The sequence below is a fragment of the Pomacea canaliculata genome, linkage group LG9 (assembly GCF_003073045.1).
Source record: "Pomacea canaliculata isolate SZHN2017 linkage group LG9, ASM307304v1, whole genome shotgun sequence".
Taxonomy (NCBI): Eukaryota; Metazoa; Mollusca; class Gastropoda; order Architaenioglossa; family Ampullariidae; genus Pomacea; species Pomacea canaliculata.
Window position 1 is genome coordinate 5087476 of NC_037598.1, and position 20633 is coordinate 5108108.

General features: G+C 45.5%; 1 protein-coding gene across 3 annotated transcripts in view; it reads right to left on the reverse strand.

Annotated features, from left to right (window-relative positions):
- LOC112571435 (transcription factor GATA-3-like) overlaps nt 1-20633 on the reverse strand; it is a 77626-nt gene that overhangs the window by 38507 nt on the left and 18486 nt on the right. For 2 of the 3 annotated variants that reach the window (XM_025250408.1, XM_025250407.1), the window contains exon 3: nt 4567-5193. In XM_025250408.1, coding sequence (XP_025106193.1) covers nt 4567-5193 — 627 coding nt within the window. Of the gene's footprint in view, nt 1-4566; nt 5194-9817; nt 9840-20633 lie in introns of those variants that run through there. The other variant, XM_025250409.1, reaches the window with a different exon arrangement.

A 20633-nucleotide genomic window follows, 5' to 3' on the forward strand; every position in this document is an offset into this window, starting at 1 on the left:
GAGGAAATGGCTGGCTGATGCTCCCGGCCGCGAGTCGCCATGTCGAGGACCCGCTGGTCCCCGCGTCGCGCTCCAGACGAGTTCCGCCTCGTCACCAGTTCACGCGCGCCAGCCGAGCGTGTGAGTGTGTGAGAAAGAGTGACTGTTGTAGTATTTAATGTGAATGTGTATGTGAACACTTGTGTTTGTATGTGTACGACTGTGTGTGTGGGCGCGCCTCTTTCTATATTTGGGATCGGACAGAGAGACAGTCATACAGAGAGAGAGAGAGAACGTTTGAGTGTGTACGGTTGTTTGTTTATATCTTCACATGTCCAGGCAAGCGGAACAAAATGTAACTGTTTATTGTTTAGATGCTTGTGAGGGTTTTGTTTGTTGTCTTTTAAAAAGGTGCTTAGGGGAAAAAAACCACATAAAAATATGAAACTGCTATGTCAGACTCTTGTTGTCGACATACAAACTGAATGTAGTCTGAGGGCGCCACTCTCTCCCACCTACTCATGTAAGCTTAACACTTTCACTGACCATCAAGCAAACTGTTTGACCACCTTAACCCCCTGCTATTGCCAGGGTATCTGTATCATCTTTCATCGCCATTGTTAACCGCTGACTGTGGGGAAAAAATGGACGTCCGAGAATTTTGAAGGCAGATATACTTCTGTCAGACGCCAAGAAGTATTTCGAGCTTTCTCTTAGCTTGTGAGGGCGACCTCGGTAGTAGGCGTACACAGTGAGAGAGAGAGACGGATACAGAGACAGAGAGCATCCTGGTGAGATTTGCCCTCGCGAAGTTTTGTATGGAGAACTGAAACTGTGAGGGACACCATCAGCATTCGCCAACATCTGCAAAACAAAGGTTTTCCAGGCGTGGAGCTGGTATTGTTGTTGCTGCTCATACATATTAATCCAACTTTACTTCCACCCAAGACTTTAGTTTTCTTCTGTCAATTAATTCAACTGACATCGTGACAACAGTGATAACGAGTTTATACGGTCCTTCTAAAGGGTGTCTCCCTTCTTCAAGTCTCCTTAATATCCAAGGATACTCTGCAAACCTTTTATTGTCTCATCTGCATACCCATCCCGGGTAGCAACCCGTCCACGGCGGTAGGGGACAACAGCGAGACACAAGGAATAAGCTACACGTGCTCGAGTAGGAATATTCCTACGGCCCCAGAATGGACGGACCTTTGGGTCCAGAAGTACTACACGTGTCCAGGTCAACGCTTGTGCGTTTGTCGTGTGTCTCACGGCATCTGACCGGTCAAAGGTCAGGCCGAAGGATGTGAGATGGTGCTGTCGACTGTTAGTGTTAGCGGCCTTCGAACACTGTATACAAGGTACTGTAGGAAGTATTCCTGTAGGAATACCAGATAAGTCTTGTCGGCAGAAAATTGTAGGAAACAATAACCTGTCCAGTGTCATTTCCTGTCAACTACAAGGTTCGTCAAATTTTCTACTTCAAGATGTGCTTGCTGTCGCCATATTGTGTTCCAGCATGGCGGGGATAACTGTCTACTTCCGGTACACACAGTCCTGTCAGACGAGAGGGATGCCAGTAATTACTGGCACTAATTACTCTCACGACATGTCCACAACCGGACTTCTGGTGAGAGTGGTCTGTAACGGTCCCAACAATTTCAGTGAGTCTCAGACAAGGGGTAGACCTTTTGAGTGCTTCATTGGAGTCTAGACCTAAATTATATTAAAGATGACACCAGTGATTTTAAAAGTAGAAATGCCACAAAATGCTGAAATGGTTTTACTATTTTCTGATATCGTGCTTTGAAAAAAAAGCTGACAGACGGACAGTCTGGAGGGAGAAAGTAGGGGAAAAAAGAAAACTTTAAAATATTACTGCCAAGATATTTAGAGGTAGAAAGAAGAGGGGAAGAAGTAAACCAAGGAATAAAATTATCAAGCTCAGTAAGAGAGACAAGCAGCATCCTTGCTTCAGCAGCTGAGGGAGGAAGGGTCCAGCACACGAGGCAGCGCCTAAGTGTCGAGTTAGAAGTGGGCAGCACGCTACTGCTCGGTGTTTGTCAAGAGAGAGGCGGAGGGGGAGAAGTAATGTTAATGGGAACCGGAACAAATCTTAACGAACAGTTAGTTCCCCTATGAGTGTGGACACTGCGGCGACCGCGTGGTGGCGCTACCTGCAGAGTGACGCAAACTTGCAGCCACAGTAAGTGGCCGGCGCGACGAGGACCGAACCCTCGGCCAACGACTGACGGCAGAATTACAGGGATGGCGAACTACGCCGCAAAAAAAAAAAAAAAAAAAAAGACGAGGAAAAAAAAAAAAAAGGAGAGAAAAAACTCCATGAGAACAGAAGCTGTGGTTGAGTGGGTGTGAGAGAATCTTCGAGAGTTATCGTGAAAAGCTTAGACGACGACCTCGTCCTGTGTGGACTGACACTTGCTGGAAGCGAATTCAAAACATCATCTACTGTTTGAAAATGTTGTTGGGTGGGATCACGAGCCTTTTATGTCAAATTTCCTGTGCTTTAATTGAAGTATAACATTTTGTTGGCACTTTATGGGTGTACAGAGAATGGTGCCGATTATACAGTGCGAGGTGTGCGGGCCAGGATGGTAAAGAGAGAAATAAAATGTAAAAAACGGTTAGAACGGTTATCAGGGCCTGCAGCCAAGCGAGACCGAAGGAAGTCGTGTGCAGCCACAAAATTTGTCTTCCGTGTAAAATAACCAAAAAAAAAAAAAAACAGGAAAAACCTCCATTGAGAGTAAACTCAACAAGCGAAAGTTCATGACATCACAGTGAATGTTCATATCTTATTTCTTAAGAAAATGTTGTGGCTTTTTCTGTCTCTGTTTTTCTGTATTTTTCCCTTGCCATGCTTACACGAAAAACAAGTGCACAGGTGGGAAGAAAAAAAAGTGAATGAAGGAATGAAAGACACACCTTTCTACCCGGCTCAACACCTATTCAGCCCCAAAAAGAAAAGCGGAGTTCACTCGACAATAACAATTCTTCGTTCAGTTTTGTCGTTGTTTCAGTCCTTAAATTTCCCCATAATCTTCTATTCTTTCTTTTATCCCTGCTATCCCCTATCAGCTATCTTCATTAAATATTTCTCTCATTTTTGTTCTTTCTCTCTCTCTTCTTTGTCCCCTTCTTTCATCCTTTTCTTGTACAGTAGTCTAAGATTTATTTTAAGTGTCTTGTACAGAGAAGTGTAACACAATATCACCGTTTTCTGAGGAAACAATTCCACATCTTAGTCTGCGCAGCATTGTGGGAACACTTCTAGTCGCTCTCAAACACATTGTTGGGAGGAAAGTGAGCCGCAAACTCGAGCAGCGAGCAAATGAATGAGTGTAAAAGTCGGACAACTCACTCTGTCTTAAGGCGCATTTACATGGCGACATGAATGAGGCGCCGCCAGGGGGACACAAGCCCCACAGAAGTGAGCAGCCAAACGGCGGCATTATCCTCCCAACAGCCCTCCGATCAAACTGATAAAACCCAGAGATTGTGGAGCCAAAGTCACGTAAAGATGGGGGAGGGCTGGGTGTGACTGGAGGGGTGTGGCATGAAAACAACTGAGGGTCTCCACCACCCGACTCTTGTCAGCACCCGTTTTGAGCTTAGAGTCCCCCCAACCTCCTATGCCACCTTCTAAGATCATCCCTCCCACCCGATTTCTTCCCAAACTGCCACCACCATCCTCTCCTATCTAGCGACCATCGCCACGCGTTCACCTCCCCCCTACACTCGCCAACTCCCTCCCCACCCTTGAGATGCTATCGCCGTGCGGGCCATCTTGTGACATGTCAGAAGGCTAGTTTGAACATGTCTTGTTTACCAGGGGAGACTACAAGAAAAGGAGCCATAGCCAGACTCCCTCTACCCCCTCCTCCCACCTCATTCTCCCTTCCTTTCATCCTCCTCCACCCCTCCCCAGTCTTCACTGCACGGTGATCGCGTTTTGTACCTGACTTTACCTGAAGGTCTTGGACGCCAACACCGCGCAGACGACACCTGATCAGGTCATGGCTACAGGTGAGGGGGAGACAGAGACAGATTAACTGTGATACATTGATGTAATAATCAGAAATCAGAATCTTGTGCGTACGTGAGGTTCCACGCGGGCTCGTCCAATCAGATGTGAGCGGACAGCGAGTGGGAAAACTACAGGGTATTGAAGACAGACACAGATGGTAGAGAACAGAGAGCATGGACGAGAAAAAAGGTTTATCATCGGAAAAGTAGGATTGGTATGAATGATGGCAAAAATAGGGAATGTGGAGGGGGATAGGTGTGTACATCCTGTATTTTATTTCCAATAGAAAAGTGTAAAAAATCAATTGATTTTGTCATTAATTATATATAACTCGATGGACGTTGGACAGATCAGATAGACAGCTGGGACAAACAGATGTGGATGGTCTCTCATTCCAGGAAGGGGAGTTTTAGGTCACGTGATCAGTCCATTACAAATGGACGTTCATATTCCGGAGAAGGGAAGTGGGGACCTCGCCAGAACACAGAAGACAATGCAACGAAATGGTAGTGATTCCAGACACACATCACGTGACTTACCCGTGCTGGACCTGGCCTTGCTCCTGGGCCGGCTGCTGGCCATGGATGAGGCGGTCTTGAACATGCTGGAGGGGTGGAAGCCCAGGTGTCCCGAGCTGTAGTCTGTGCCCATGTATGGTGTCGGGTAGGCCGGCACGGGGTGCGGGGTGTGCGAGAAGGGCGACACCCCCATCCCGACTCCCATGCCGTCACCGCATCCGCCCAGACCGCCCCCCATCTCCGTCTTGGTGGTGGGTTTGGTGTCCGGGGAGAACTCTGCCGCACCTGGCGCGCTGCCCGTCCCCCCGCTGGCCCCGGAACTGCCCACGCCAGACCCCGTCACTCCCGCTGCTCCAGACCCAGCGCCGACAGAGTTACCTGTCCCCGTAGAGCCGCCGATGTTTTCTGGGGTACCGTCCTTGGGAGGTGTGGGTGGAAACGGAAATGAGTTGGTTGGGGCGATGGAGGAGGGAGGGTGAACTGAGAGCGGGGCTGTGGGGCTCGGGTGGCTGAGCGCTTTGTTGCTGAAGTGTGACGCTGTCATCCACCCGGAATGAGCGTGAGGGACCATGGACTTGGTAGACTCGCTAATCCATGGGTGGAGAGGAGGGTGAAAGTGAGGCCTACACATCTGGGAGGCACTTGACACTGAAAAAACGAGAAATAGAAACATAAGCCGGAGAAAATAAATTAAATCAATCAATCATCACCACTTTCTACTTCTTCATCGATGTATATTAAGGTAAACTTCCCAACCAAGTTACACACCATATTTACAAAAATTAAATTTACAAATTGTTTTTTCAGTATCATGTAAGATGTCATACATCCAAGACCTTTTCTTTCTTTCTTCCCTGCCCCTCAGGTGTCGTTTCCTATTCAAAGCACGAACACACCTAAATGCAAATTGATCTGCCCGGGGCTTTATAATTTTAAGGATCGCCAACCGATTTTATTTCATATTTTTTTTATGAAACCGCTTTTGCCTGAAGCAGACGGCTGCTTCATTTAGTATACCGCCTTCTCTGACACTCGCTTATTGTTCCTCGGGGTGAGTAAGTAAGTAGGTAAAGATTCTTGCTGTACCCTCCATTCTTACTTTCGTGAGTGTGTGGGTATAAAGACATATAAAAGACAAATAAAACCTGCATCGTCGGAGGGTTGTTAGTTTGTTACAGAAAACGAAGAGACAATGTTCTCTCAAGCTAATGAATCACACTACCTGGGATGACAGGATGACAGGCACGAAGCAAACCAACAAACGAGGGAAGGAGAGAAAGACAGACTGACATCATACCAAGAAACCACAAGCTCAGAGAAAAAAGTTTGAGTGAAATGTAAAATTTTCGCCATTTACAATTATTGAAAATGTCCAGCGAGCACACAACAGACTGGAATGGCTGTAACAGCTAGCTTCCTCTTTAATTGGCCGGCATGGTCTTTGCGATTTCATTCTCCATGTAATGCGAGACCATCTCCGTGTTTTCACTGCAACTTTTGTTTGTCATCATCGTCAAGGAGCTGTAGGGGGGACAGGAAATGGCCTTCCCCAGCTATCGCTTTACCAATTAACCTGCGGGCCGCCAAACACTGACTAATATTTGAGCAAATTTAGAGCAGAGATTTTCACTTTGTTGAGTAATCATTATGCTATCAAACCACCCTGGGTAGACGGGTGGGAGAGCGCGCGTGCCACTGCATTCTGACTCCATCACACGTGTGGACATCCTCGTTTGGTTTCGTTTCTCTTTCAGTCTTTTGAGAGTTGAAATCTTATTTAAAAAAAACTTTGCAAAACACAATCCTTAAACATTAATCAATCTTGTATATACATGAAACATTTTTTTTTTTAAAAGCCGAACGACGACGATGATGGTTCTCAAGACTCGGGTGCATGTTTCCCCAATAAGGTCCTCCAACCAGCATCCAAGCCCTGGCTGCAGGGACACACAGGATAACCATGCATCACTCGCGACAATGCCAGCCCCAGCCTGAGGGAGAAGTCCTCTCAAGCCGCCATAAATATTTAACAGGCACCGGATTCCATTTCCATTTGATTAAACCTCCCAACGCTGCCGCCAATCAATTGGGGATAAACAGCTCAAATCGGGCAGCGCCGGGGTAGAACCGCCTCGGTCCTGGTGTGGAGACTTGTCCCTTCGGAGCTCTGACTGCCCTCCCCCTCCCCAGTGTCACTTCCTCCTCCTCCTCCTCCTCCTCCTCATCCTCCTCCTGCTGCTGCTGCTCTCCCTCTAGTGGCCCGACGCGCTCCTGATTGGCTTAGACGCTGGCGCCAACGTCTTTACTTCCGGACCTCCCAAGGTTCCCTCAGTTCCGGTCTTCTTTCTTTTCTTGTGCCACATTATTCTGTGTGTGTGTGTGTGTTTGTGTTTTAAAGAAAAAATTCACCACCCACCCTTACCTCAATCCACAATTTTTTTCTCTTCCCTCTCAGTACCAGTGGCATCAGGACTTTAAAGCTGGTTTTGATTGATGATATTAAAATATTTGTTTTCTTCCTTTTCTTTATTGTGTGCGACCGTGTATGCGTGTGTGTACGTGCGTGCGTGCTGTTGCCAGCTTGTCTCAGTTACCTGCATTCTCTTGCTCAAGCCCGCGACTCAAATCTTTTATTTTTCAAGCTCATTAGTTGCAATTATTTCATGTCTTCTCTCGTCTTTTGAGTCTTCATGAATTTTTAAAGGACAGAAAGTAAATATTTATACCTTTCAAGTGCTTCATCGCTAATCAATCAGGTTACCTTAAATATTTATTTGATTAATTTGTATTTTAGAAGAGAATCTTCATCAAATAAAGTTATCCGTGTGCTAAAAATAAAAAAGAAAGCTGCTATAAATATCTGCTGATCTCCTTAATGTTTTGGTATATAATAATTATTATAACCAAACAGGATTTATATGACAGATGGAATGTAAAAACACGTGTCACTATCTTTACGATTAAAGAAAGAACTTAAAATATAGATATCTCTTGGAAATGACAATTATGCTTACCATTCTCTTTTCTAATTACCAGTATGTGCTGTGGATATTTGTGAGACAAACATCGATACAGAGAGCCGCCAGGGCGTGGTCTGTTGATGTGTTTTAACATTCAATATGCGAGTGAGTTCTCACACAAAAATGTTGATGATGTTTACAGTTTCTTACAGACGCCCTGTGTGTCTGTTCGTGCTGAGAGAGAGAAGTGAACATTCATACACACTGTCCACATGTCTGTTTTGTCTCCAGCAACCTTTCGCCGAGAGGAAATGCCGAGAGCTGTATTTACCGACGCTGAGATGATTTTTTTTTCTGGATGGATTTGTGAGAGAGAGACGGGGAGGAAGGGATGACAACAGGTCGACCAAAAATAATTTTAAAAAAGCGAAAATAACGAAGTATTTTTACAAAGAATTGAAACTGGAGCTGTAAAACTTTCAAATCGACTCGGTTGGTATACTTTCCAATATTTGTCCTTCTCTTTCTCACTACTCTCTTCACTTCCATTCCGCTGGCAACAAAGGCTGCAGGTAGCTGTTAGTTTGTTTGTCAATACGTGTGTGTGAATGATGCGGGTGTGGATGTTGGTGTATTGATGCAGCAACTACCGGCGGGTAGGAGTCAGGAGAGATCAATGTTTCCTTCTCTTTATTCCTAAAAACGCGAACTGAAGCAATGAAAATAATATAAATATTTCAGTTCTGGCAACCACATCTAATGCAGTTTAATTTACATCGTAGTGTGACAGATAACAGATAACAGATAACATCAAGCACAAACTTCAGAGCGATATTATGGGATGCATACTCTTGGAAAAACGTGGAACTGTTTCAAGTGTTAGTAAGTTTTGTTTTTTTGTTTTTCTTTTTCGCCATTCACTTCGGTTTCTGAAGAGAGGCTATTCCCCAAGCTCGAGTGTGTAGAGGGAGATGAGAGACAAGTGTGAAATAACACAGAAAAACGAGATTTTAGCGAGACCACGAGATACATTAAGAGGATCAGCTCGGAGTTTTTGTTTCTCTTTTTTTATTTTGTTCACTCATTATTTTTCCTCTTTTATTTATTTTTATAGTGACACCAACATCTGTCCCTTTTTGCTCATTCAGCTGCCACAAGAGCTTGTTCAGCCGCTGCAGTTTACAACTAAAATGTAGATAAATATTTATACAAACATCCATACACACATCACACTTTAAATATATAAACATATATGTATCGCTCATTTTCTCTCTCACACACATACACGCGCTCGTACACTTTCAACACACGCGGCCCCCAGTGTCTTGCCTCCAGCACCAGTCGCACCACCTGTTGACCAACTACCGGCCGCAAACTCTTTGATCTGACGCCGCGTGTCGCTTCCAAGACAGTGGCAACCAGAAACGGTTATTCAGGAGGTATCGCGGCCTTAACCTTCCCCTATCCCCACACCTGTAGGTCCCTCACCACCACCACCCCTGTTCACCTGTATATCTTTCCTTTGTAAACATCTCCTAGAGATAGCAAAAAACAAACAACAAAAAAGTGTGCACGGTTCCACGGTCTGGAAGAGCCTAATGGAGGACACGCTTGGATGGTTGAACCCTTTACAATAAGACCCCAGACGGAGGGACACGGACGAGGACCATCGTCGTGTTCAGCACCAGGCTGTGAAAGAGTTCCACTCGGAGGTTCCTGGCGGCGAGATGTCAGGTGAGGAGAACGTTGGGTTGAATCCACGTGCTGTCGGTTCCAACTACGCTGTTTCTTTTCTTGTTTCGCCCTTCCACCCACCCCACAACCCACCCCGACAACCACCCCAACCCTACCCCCAGCAATTCAGCTCCCGGCCTGCGTGCGCTCGGCGTTTTTGCAGGTTTAATTTATCTGCCGCTCAATGCACGCGCGAAAAGACGGAGGCAAACATTCAGGCGAAGACAAAGTTCCATAACCCTCAAATTCTTGCAGCCTTCCCACACTTCGGTGTCGGCTTACTATTTAAAAAAAACTCTTCATTTTTTTCTTTCTTTCTTTCTTTCACTCTCTCTCTCTCACACACATTCAGGCGAGCGGGGGTTGAGTTGGGGCGTTTCCAGGTTTCCAGTGCTCAGAGAGTAAACGAGGGCATGATTAGATTAACCGCCTATCAATTATACATGAGAAGAATTTGTGATCTTCTTAGTACATGCGTCAATAAATGCAGGAAATGTAAAACGATGTTTATGTCTCCAGAAAGTGCAAGTAAGACAAATATGCAGGCAAAGAGAGAGAGAGAAAGAAACAAGGCAGACCTTGCATTGAGTTTGTCCACCTTCCACATCTGTTCTCCGATTGTCACCGCAGCCACATTGCCGAGAGAGAAAAAAAAAGAAGTGTAATTGTTGATTACATTTCCAGTTTTCAGTAAACAAGCAGCCGGCAGTAAACATGTACAGACGTAGGCTCGCGCCGTGTGATCGTGTGAACGCGCGTCTGTCGGCGGCCTGACGGCGGTGACCTGAAGTGTCAGAGGCCAGCATCCGGTGCCAGCGACTGGCCGACTACAGGGAGGCGAGAGGACCCCAAGCATCACACCAGCCACTCGGCCTCTGGCCCTCACCTTCACCCTCGACCCCAGACGAAGAAGAAAAGTGGCCATGCGGACCAAGAGGCAAGAAGCAGTGGACAGCAACGAGTCTGGGCAAGGAGGTGTTTGGGAGGATGTTGGGGAGGTGGAGGTGGGGGAGTAGGTTTTCCCCAAGACCAGGAAGGCTGTTGAAAGGTCAGTGCCGGTTCACACTTAGTTTGCAGATTTGCTTAATGTGGACGGGGTCAGGAAATGTGAACAACAAAGACCCGACCCTGATCGGGTAAACTATTTCCGTATTTTAATTATTCCGATTTTAATATAACACTTGACAACCACAGCTTGCGTCACTGACCTGCAGTGTTGGTTGAAATTTTGGCGGCCAACCTTTGAGAATTATTTCAGTAAATAATGAGAAGTCGGTCTAGAAAAAGTCTCCTTGATATATAAACCGTTCTTAAAAGAAAGATGAAAGAATTGAAGAAAAAAAAAAACCCAACAATTATATGGACTTCCAAACAACAGACATCTAGCAAGTCCTTACTGTCCCCTCCCTTCTCTCAACTATTTACACGGGTGCCACGGTTGAATGAAATGCATCCGTAGCGACGATCTTTCAAACTATCTTGCCTAGAAATGTGCAAGAAAGAAAGGAAGAGCGACGCAGCAGGGTAGCCACATCGCAGACTGCACTCCTGTCAACCAAGGCCCATCTTTCTACTCCAATCAGTCCCGCTATGCAAACCTCCTAACATACCCCCCCCCGCCCTTCCCTCTCCCCCACCTCTCTTCCCACCCCAGTTCATTCCTCCACCCGCTCCGCTCCTCGCCGCTCGCCCGCTATTTCGCAGACTGCTGACAGAAGATGGGCGCCACCGCTAGAATTCAGTCTTCCTTCCGTTTCGGTTCGCGTCCCAGGGAGGTTTTTACTGCCGCCACCGCCAGAACTCGCAGCCCCTAAACGTCTCAAGGCAGGCTTTGCAGTCGACAAGAATGTGAACGGCAATGAACTTTCTGGACCAGGGAGAAAAATGATGTGGAAAGTAGAGAGAGAGATGGATGAAGGATTTATATGGTCACCGACAGGCTAACAGCGATCCCCACCTATCATCACCGATACTGTCCGGACAGTGCAGGAACTCATAGTCCAGTCTGTCTGTCTGTCCATCTGAAGACGAGAGTTCACTGTCCATCTGAAGACGAGACCCTCAGTATCAGACATGAGCTTTTTACTTTCCATCGTCTGGTAATTATTTCTCGTCTTCAAATGGACAGACAGAATTGACTACTTTAACATTCTTTGCATAATTTTCTGAAATTATTTCATTGAAAGCTACGCTTTGCAAATCTTTATATTTATATTCCAAGAATACACAGGACCTTAGGGATAAGTTGAAGAGAGTCGTGCTTCGAGAAATAGTCCTCAACTATATCTTTCTTGAAGATAAAAAGATTATCTTCGTTACTGCTGTGTCAGACGAAATCTTTCTACAACGAAAAAAAAAAAAAAAATATCGGTTTTTAAAGAGGTTTGTGGGGGAAGCCAGTGGAGGAGAATGTGTATTTGCAGGCGGCGTGGCTTACACCAAAGGTACCACAGGGGCGCCCTCTTGCGGTGATGCTGTCGTCTGCAGCCCATCGGCGCCCATCCCGGCGTCTGGTGCGAGGAAAAGCACTTTGTGTGTTCAGTTCTTGTTGCCAGGGAACTATTCTCATCAACACCTTCCTAGTGCCAGTCCCTGCCCTGAGCCACTTCACCAGCGCCGCCCAAGACAACAACGATCGACAGATTGCAAACAAACATTTTAGTCTCAACTCCTTCTAACCTTTATTTACTTGAATGTTTACAACTGTGTGAAGTTGTTTACAAATGTCGGATTGAAGAAAGTATTATCCGGAATGAAATTTACTGAAATAATGTAATTAATTTATTCACAGATGCCCGCCCACTAGTGCCATCTTCCAGCAGCCAAAGTGTAATTAAATAATAATCATTACAATAACAGCTCCATATATAATAAGGAATTCGATTTTCATGTCAATGGACTCACGGTGAATTGTTGAGGCTAATCAGAGTTGACAACGATATGAATGTCAAAATAAGATGATTAAATAGACATTCATCATCATCATTCCTTGCTACTCCTCGAGGAGCATAGGGCAGCAAAAATAGACATTAAAAAGATAGAAAACCAGTAGAGACCCGTATGAACGAAACAAGTTATGTAACAGAACATATGTCATAGCGGGCTTTACAAACAATACACGGTGTTTCCAGTGGAGTGATTAATAAAGGAAAAAAGAAAATATCCTTAGAAACAGGACGAGTAATTACATTAAAATATTATTTGTCTCTGGAGATATGTCCTTCATGGTCAAGTATTTTTGTTTTCTCTTCAAAGTATTTCCTTCCTTTCAGAACTGACAAGAGACATGCTGTGTGTTTGTATATATATATATCTCTAGAGAGAGCTGCACTGTAAAGTTGGCCCATCCCTGTCATTAAAATATCTGATAACTATCTGAAGTGACGACATGGCAGATCGACTGACATTTTGTATCGACTGAAGACAGTCGGGAACATGTTTCCGATAATATATCGACAACAGCAATAATGATAATTCGTGTTTTGAATTTCAGTTTTTCTCCTGTCAGTATTATTATTTGCAGATAGTGAATGTGGGAAAATAGGTTGATGATCTTAAAACATTTCTGTCAGCCTGAGACATTGCCGGAGACAGTGAAAACACTCATCAGACAGGTTGTGCCGAGAGTGGAGGTGACGAGAGAATTATTTGGAGATCTTGCGATACCATTGTGTGTCAACTAGAAGATTCGGGGGCTGCTTTAGTTAGAATTTGCAACAAGTAGTTGATTTGTTGAGATCGTAAAGAACTGCGGCTTTTTTGTCCAGCGACACGGTTGTCTTCCCTTGGCTACGCGAGTCTCCTCCCCTTTGCAAGGTTGTGTCCCATCCGTATCTCACGATCGCCATAGCTGCGCAGCTGGTCTCGAGTGTCGCTGCATCTGTCAATAGATGTTTATCGAAGTTGGCCTGGTGTGAACTTGGTCATGTAGAAATACTTTGCCCTTGTCATCGCCGACACTATTTCTTGTCATCATCTTATGTTTCCTTTTTTTTCTTCTTTACGGTCATTTACTTTGCGTCTGCCATTCATTCTCTCTCTCTTGTTCTGTGTGTCTGTCTGCCTGAGCCAATGCATGTTTCTGTTTATGAATTCATTCAGGCGTTTGTAGTTTGTTTGTAGCTATAGGAGGAGAAATATTCGTTCCTGTGTGAGCGTCAAAAATAAGGGGGAGTAATAGATTGGACAGACAGACAGGGACGACAAATCTGCCGGATAACACGGATGAAGAATTTCTCCAACTATAAACCATTCTTCACTCGAAAACCACTTCTCCATACTCGTGCTTTCTTGTCAGCAGTATCAAATTACCAAAAGACAAACAGTGCAAACAAGCTGAGGACGGGTCACGACTGGCCTCGCTTATCTCCGCTCTCCAGCTTGGGAGTCAAGTTAGTGTCGCCCTCACTCACCACCACGCTTCCGGTCTCTTCAGTCGCAGGAGATCGGACCCCGCTCGCCGGCAAGCCGAGCGTCCTCGTTTGGCTGTAGCCTGATTATCAAAGATCTCTTGGCGGCCAACAAGATTTCCGCACGCGTCCTCAGAGTCAGGAGTTGTGGAGAAAGGTCCTGGGGCTTTGTTGCGTGTGTGGTCTCCAAAATAAGTCTTGAATCGCCGGTCTCCAGTCGAACATTCAAACCAAAGTCGACTTTTGAGACCAGTGACTGAAAGGCCGAAGTTTTGTGTCCGGAGGAAAGACAGTGGTATCGCCCGTGCGAGGGAAGGTAGGAGTACACGCGGTGCTCGCTATTTGTGTCCAGTCGTCTCAAATTACTACTGTACCTGGACAAAGGCGGGGTAGAGATCAGAGACACCGCCGAGTGGCCTGGCCATAAGACGTCTTCCTTACCCGACCATTGTACTTGCCGCAGGGTCTGAGCGCTGAGGCGAAACGACTTCTATGTGAACCTACTGTCACAGGCTCTAATTCCTAGCAATGCAATGTCTTTCTGAGCTGAGTACTTGGTGTTGGCGGTTAGAAAGCTGAAGTGAAACGGTTTCCAACTGAACAGAAATGAACTGAAAGTATTAAATATTATTATCCCCTCTTATGAGAAAAGAAAGATGTAAGGAAAGACAGTATGTTCAGATAGAAGCCGTTTCGCCTCACTTTTCTTAGACCCTACATCAAGTACTAGTCGGCTGAGAAAGGCGTTTTATTGCTAAATATAGTTTGCAACTGAAACTCGTTTAATTTATTTACACAGTTTCAAACACCTTCGATCCCCCTTCATTTCATGATTTACGTAACATTCAGAATCCACTGAAAGTCACTGAGCTGAGGGCGACACGTCTTGCCGAGGTTCGCTTTTCTACCTTGTGCCAGTTTTTTTTTATCCCAACTTTTATACTTTTAGCAACGTGCCACCTCTTGTTGATGTTTCTTACAACTTCAGTTCTCACTAACTTATTAATTGCCAGGTTACGGTCGAGAACTTCCTCTTGAATGATGGCATCTGAGGCATTCATACTTTCATACATCCTCTCGCACCCACCACGTGGTGCTCCTGGGTGCACATGTCATCCTCCGTTAGGACAACCAAAGATGATCAGCACATGTCCACCCATTTTTGAAATCTTCACTTTGAGCCAAGAGGTGCACGAGACTGAATGTGTATGCACGTGACCTACAATGTTATTCACCTTGTCGTACTCACCAACAGACAAACATGGACCGTGGGGCCGCTGTTGTAGATGGTGAATGGGCTCTGTGTTACAGGTGTGAATTGTTGCCTATTTGTAAAGGTACGAACATTGCACTCAAAACAGATGTACTTTATGTCAGTCACCAGGGGAAAATATTGAATATTATCATCCCTTATGAGTGAAGGAAGATATAGAGAGATATAAACAGATAGACGATCGAAAGCATTCAAAATAAAGTTTTAAAATGCGGTTGTCTTTGTGTTTGTGTCATTTCCGCTGTTCATCTCTTTCTCCCTTATTTTTATTTGATGGAGAATGCATTCAATTGTCGGTCCTAACCCTGACAGTATGTTCAGTTGCAAACCGTTTCACTCCAGCTTTCTAACCGCCAACACCAGTACTCGGGTGAGAAACACGTTTTATGGCTCGGGGTTATCGCTTGCGATCTCCACTTTGCCTCGGGGCCAGGGTAGCAATTAGGGAAAACTGACCGCTGGTACTGACCCCGTGTACTCCTACCTTCCCTCGCACGGGCGAAACCATTTGAAAACACGCCCATTTCGACTTCGGCCTTGAAGGTTCGTTTTCAAGTCCTCGTGCACATCAGTCAACGGAGATTTTTGGAGGCTATGCCGAGACACTGTAGGTCTTTCGTTGACGTGTGAAACGATACTTATTTCAAATCTTTTCATCAAGTCCTCAGTCTGATAGCTAAACATTTGCTCTATAGAGCTGGCTCTCTTAGCATCAAGGGTTTGCACATCATCACCAACAATTAGTGTAGTCAAAAGTTAAAGGACATAAAGTATATTATCATCTCAGCGATCTCTAAGTTCAGATAGAACAAATTCTAACATTATTTTTTGTCTTCTCAGTCCCAGGATAAGTAGTATACTTGTACTATTTTGTCTGGCCAAAAATACCTTATTCCCACCAAAAAAAAAATTATTCTCTCATTGAAAAAAGTGAACAGATAACAATAATGTAAATTTAAATGCTGGGTAGTTAATAGAACTCAAGATGAAACAGTTTCAGAAGAGCGTTCACGACATCTGCCAGCTTGAGATGTTCTGCCTCCTACTTCAACCGCCCTGATGGTGGATGTAATCAGCGAGTGGTCTTCCATCCCAGCAAAGTGTTCTCAGCAGAACGCGCTGTACGCCACCTTCCCAAGGCACTTATTTATCCTTTAAAAAAACTTTCAGATAGAATCAGTTCAAGAGAGTGAAGTGTCAGTACAACTGAGCAGTCGACATTTTAGTTCAGGGACAGGGAGGATGCAGTCAACTCCTCTGTGTACAAACGATAAGTTTCAGCGGTTGCTGGGGTGTGCACCTGTGGTCTGCAAATGAAGTAGACCACTTTGAAATCAGGCAAGATGGAGACTTTGTGAAGAGAGCAGCGAAACTGATGCGAGCGCCCTCTAGCGTGGGTCAGGAAACCATACTGCGTCGGACAGGGATTGGACTGGCGGGACCTGAAGAGCGCTTACTATAATCGTATTGACAGATTACCGGCCTTACATCCTGTTGCGAATCCTTGCCCGCTACTTCCTGTCGCCTAATATGAGATGAACTGTTACTGCCGCCTCCAGCTCCGCCTGGCGGAGACTTCAGCAACCGCGCTGTGGTTACACATAGGTCTGACCCTGGACCACGTGGCGGGAGACTGTGGCATCAGTCCGCCATGCTGCAACGGTCATTAAAATTTATTTTTGAGGAGTGGGAGTGGGCAGTTTTGTTTCTATTTTTAAAACTTAATTTTATTGTCTTATTTCGCATTCAAGTGGTCGTTGTTGTCGAAGATAACTAGACGATGACGCGAGGGTCGTGTTGTGACGGCGGGAACATCAATGACGGCCTGGCCTCCAAACAATCGGGTTCACACGTGCGAAAGTCCTCGACCTAAAAATAACTGGCGAGACTCTTTCCCCCACAACCCCCGCCACCCATCCCTGTGCGATATTTGAGGCATATTGCCGTTATTTCGGCTGAGTCAGTTCCGGAGGGCGCCATGGCGTGGAGGAGCGCGTACAAACGGCAACAAACGTGGCGTCGACCGCCAGCAGGTCCCGCTCCCACCTCATCAACTGGCGGCGGCGGCTGTGACAGCCTCAGAAAACTTGCAACAACCTCGCAGACCGGTCCTCTGTCATCATCATCATATTCCTCGATATTGGTGCTATCCTTTGTGACCTCTGACTTCTGATGAACTAGCAACGAGGACACGAGGACAAGAAGAACGAGCGCCCAAGACAAAAGAGAGGATGGAGGCGTCCCCGGACAAAGCCTAAACTAGAATAAACTATTCTGTATGTCCTCAATTCACTTAATAAAATATAGAAAACGAATAAAAAGTGAAAATTAATTTGAAAACAAGGTAACAAAGACATCGAGACCCGAGGTTCCTCGCACAAGAGTCAATCAACCAAAGCGGGTCAGGTCCGTGACGAACATGTCACGTGACAGGACAACATGCCAAGGAGTACAAAAGTTCCTTGGACAGAAAAATCTGGAGTAACTGACTGCCCAGATGTCCTCTGAGCTTTATCGTGTATATCAAAAGGTCAGGGATTTTTTAACAGACTAATAAATGTTGAGTCCTGGAGGGGGAAGGAAGGAAGGGGTGCTCGACACCCGCTCACAAACACTTGTACAGGTTTTCCCGACCCCAACCCACAGTCCTTCACCCTGAGCTCCAGTCGCCAGGCGCCGCGAGCTAACAATTGTTGAGACCCCCCAGCGGTGACCCCGGGCCAATTACCTTGTTACGACATATAGTTAGGGTTTGGGTTTCACCGACTCAGCGCCGGTCGCCGCTCAGACTGCTGGGTAATTGCAAGGGATTCCAGACACACACACGCACACACGTACATTCTCACGAGCTCCCGCGTGCATAGACACACACACCAACCAACAATGTAGTCAGAAAGACAGGAAAGAGAAATATTCAAGTGTCACCATGGTTACAACTTTAAACCACAGCATCTGTGGATAATCGTGGGTTAAATGTATCTCAACTATATTTTCGAGGTTAAGTGTTTTGAGATGAAACAATAATTTTAGTTTGGTTGTCTTTCATGGGTAGGCGTGCCCCGAGTCTTGTACAGAAACATTATGGAAGACAGACCGGTGCCAGCCCAGCAGCAGACAGACAAGTCGATTCTTTGTCTCTGACACTTCATTCTGCCCTCGTCAATGCCAGTCGTCGACACCCTTTCCTCTCTCCTAGCTCCTCACGCAATCCTCACCTCACAGAAATCAATCAAACTGAAAATAACCAGGACCTGTCTCCCCTGACCTATCCCAACCATCAGCAGCAGCATCAACAGCAACACCAACAACAGCAGCAACATGTCACCCGTCTCCTCCACCCCGACGCTATCAGCCTTGAAGAGACAGGGTTCCTCCTCAAAACACCCGGAGTGTAATGGCCGGGTATCTGACAGCTTCTGAAGCGATCTAAATCTGTTGGAAAGCGCGCGTGTCGGAACTTGCTTGTAAAGAAAAAAGTCGTGCTGGAAAAGGTTAAAACAATATTTCTCCCCGCGAGGCCCGACAGTTTAACCACATGGAGCCCGGGGCCTGTGGATGGCAACAGGCAAGGGTGGGATCCCACCCGCTCTCGCTCTCCGTCTACCAACTAGAACAGGGAGGGAACGGGGTACGGGTGGGGATAGGGTCAGAGACTAGAGATGCATCGCACTATTACTGATGTTTTCCTATTTCATACAATTTTTTCTTTTTTTTTTCTTTTACTCCTTTTCTTTTCCTATGTTCATTTTACTCACGATTTAAATTCTCAGAATACAAGTCTTAGTGGCAGTGAGAGGCGAAATAATTAATGAAAAGTAATTTGTAACCACTAAGTAGAACAGAATGAGAAAAATTATATAAACATTGTGTTGTTGATGCTTGCTTGGTTCCTCCCTCCTTTGTAGTAACAGTTTGCTGTTTTTCATAAATTCTAGTTATTGTGATCGGTTTTACCAGCCTCGGCAGCTTTTCTGGAGAATCCAGAACTGAAGTGTACCTGGACACGGGAGAAGTGGGTAGAAGCAGTAATTACTGTGGGTAGTGGGTAGAAGCAGTAATAATTAGGTACTAGCTAAACAGTCTTGGACCGTTTCCAGTCAGTGGTTGTGCAACGGTTTCCTGCCAGACTTTGACGAGGGGAGAAATCAGCAGTCAGCGAGTGATTATGTTAATCACTAAACACACCTGCATCAGCAGAAAAATGACAGAGAACTCACAACAACCGAGCTTTGCCGACGGAAGGAACAAGATGGAGTTAACTACATCGGCACAATGCCAGACACCAGCACCACCACCACCACCAGCACCACCACCACCATTATTATCACTGACACAATGGTCATGCAGGCAGCATTCACAGAAATCCTGGTTATTTTTGTATTTCCTCCGAAATGATCAACCCATGCCCCTCCTGCTCTTCAATACCTCCACCGTGTTTATAACTGATAAAACACACAAGCAGTAGTAATGCTAATAATAATTGAAGACAATTTTAGAAGAAAAGAAGTTGGTAAACTTAAAAATCTTTAAGTGCGTCGTGAGAATGAAAAGAAATTAAAAAAATACTACTGACAGTCACACGATCAAAATAAGAAAATAAGTCTTGAAAGGACCACCACTCAAGCTCGCCTCTTTAGAGTTCATTTTCCTCTGCCCGAATTAGTTTTACCTCACTTTAGGATGCCTGGCATTTTGATGACCTCCGTGTGTGTATATATATGTGTGTGTGCGTGCGTGTGTGTTTGTATATGTGTGTGTGCGTGTGTGTGTGGTGCTTCATCCATTTTTTTTTTCGTCTGAAGGTTTCGATTATTTAACATCCCAGCAGGCAGACAGTTTCTAAACAAAGTGCGTTATGATGCTCGCTATGTAATAACCATTTTTCACTAATTTGCTGACAAATAAGTTTTTCTTTGTATGTTGTCGGCACGGGACTCCACTCTACTGTGTTCACACTCACACCCACACCACACACCCTTCCCACGCACTGTCTCAAGTTCTGACCAGACTTCTGCTGCGAGAGAACCTGACCCTCGCACCTACATTCCTGTACAGGGGCGGACATTCTTCCTTGACTGTTACAACTCGGGCAAATCATTTTTAATAATTTTAAACCCACGAGAAAAGTACATAAAGACTTTTTTTTAAGGATGTTTGAGGACTCGGGCAAAACGATCACAAGGACTGATTACTGTCATGTCCCATGGACGAGTCGAACCAGCGGTCTAATTTATGGTAAAATAAGTCTGAGATTAAAAAAAAAATCTCTGATGAGAAAATGTGACATCCATGTTGACACTGTGTTTTCCTAGTTGCTTGAATCCCACAAACGAGAAATCGCGACACCTGCTTCCAACGGTCTGGCTTTCCGTTAGTGACGCCATATTTGTACATACCCCAGACTTCGGCCATTGTCCCGCTGTCTCAATTGTACAACTCCTTATTTATTTGTTTATTTATTTATCAACCTATTACATCAGCTTGGTTTATCGCTGTTTTCCTGGCACCTCTGTCCCTCCCGAGTATCCTTCACAGAAAGCGGCCCACCTCCTCTGCCTCCTGCTTGCCCACCCGCCGCCACCCACTTGAGTACCCGTATAAACACACTTCACAGCTTTCCTCCGCGGCTGGGGCTGATGGTGTCGGATAGGTGGTGGTGAAAGCTGGCGAGTCCTGGGTACTCGACAACACTCTCTCTGCGACTAGTGTCGC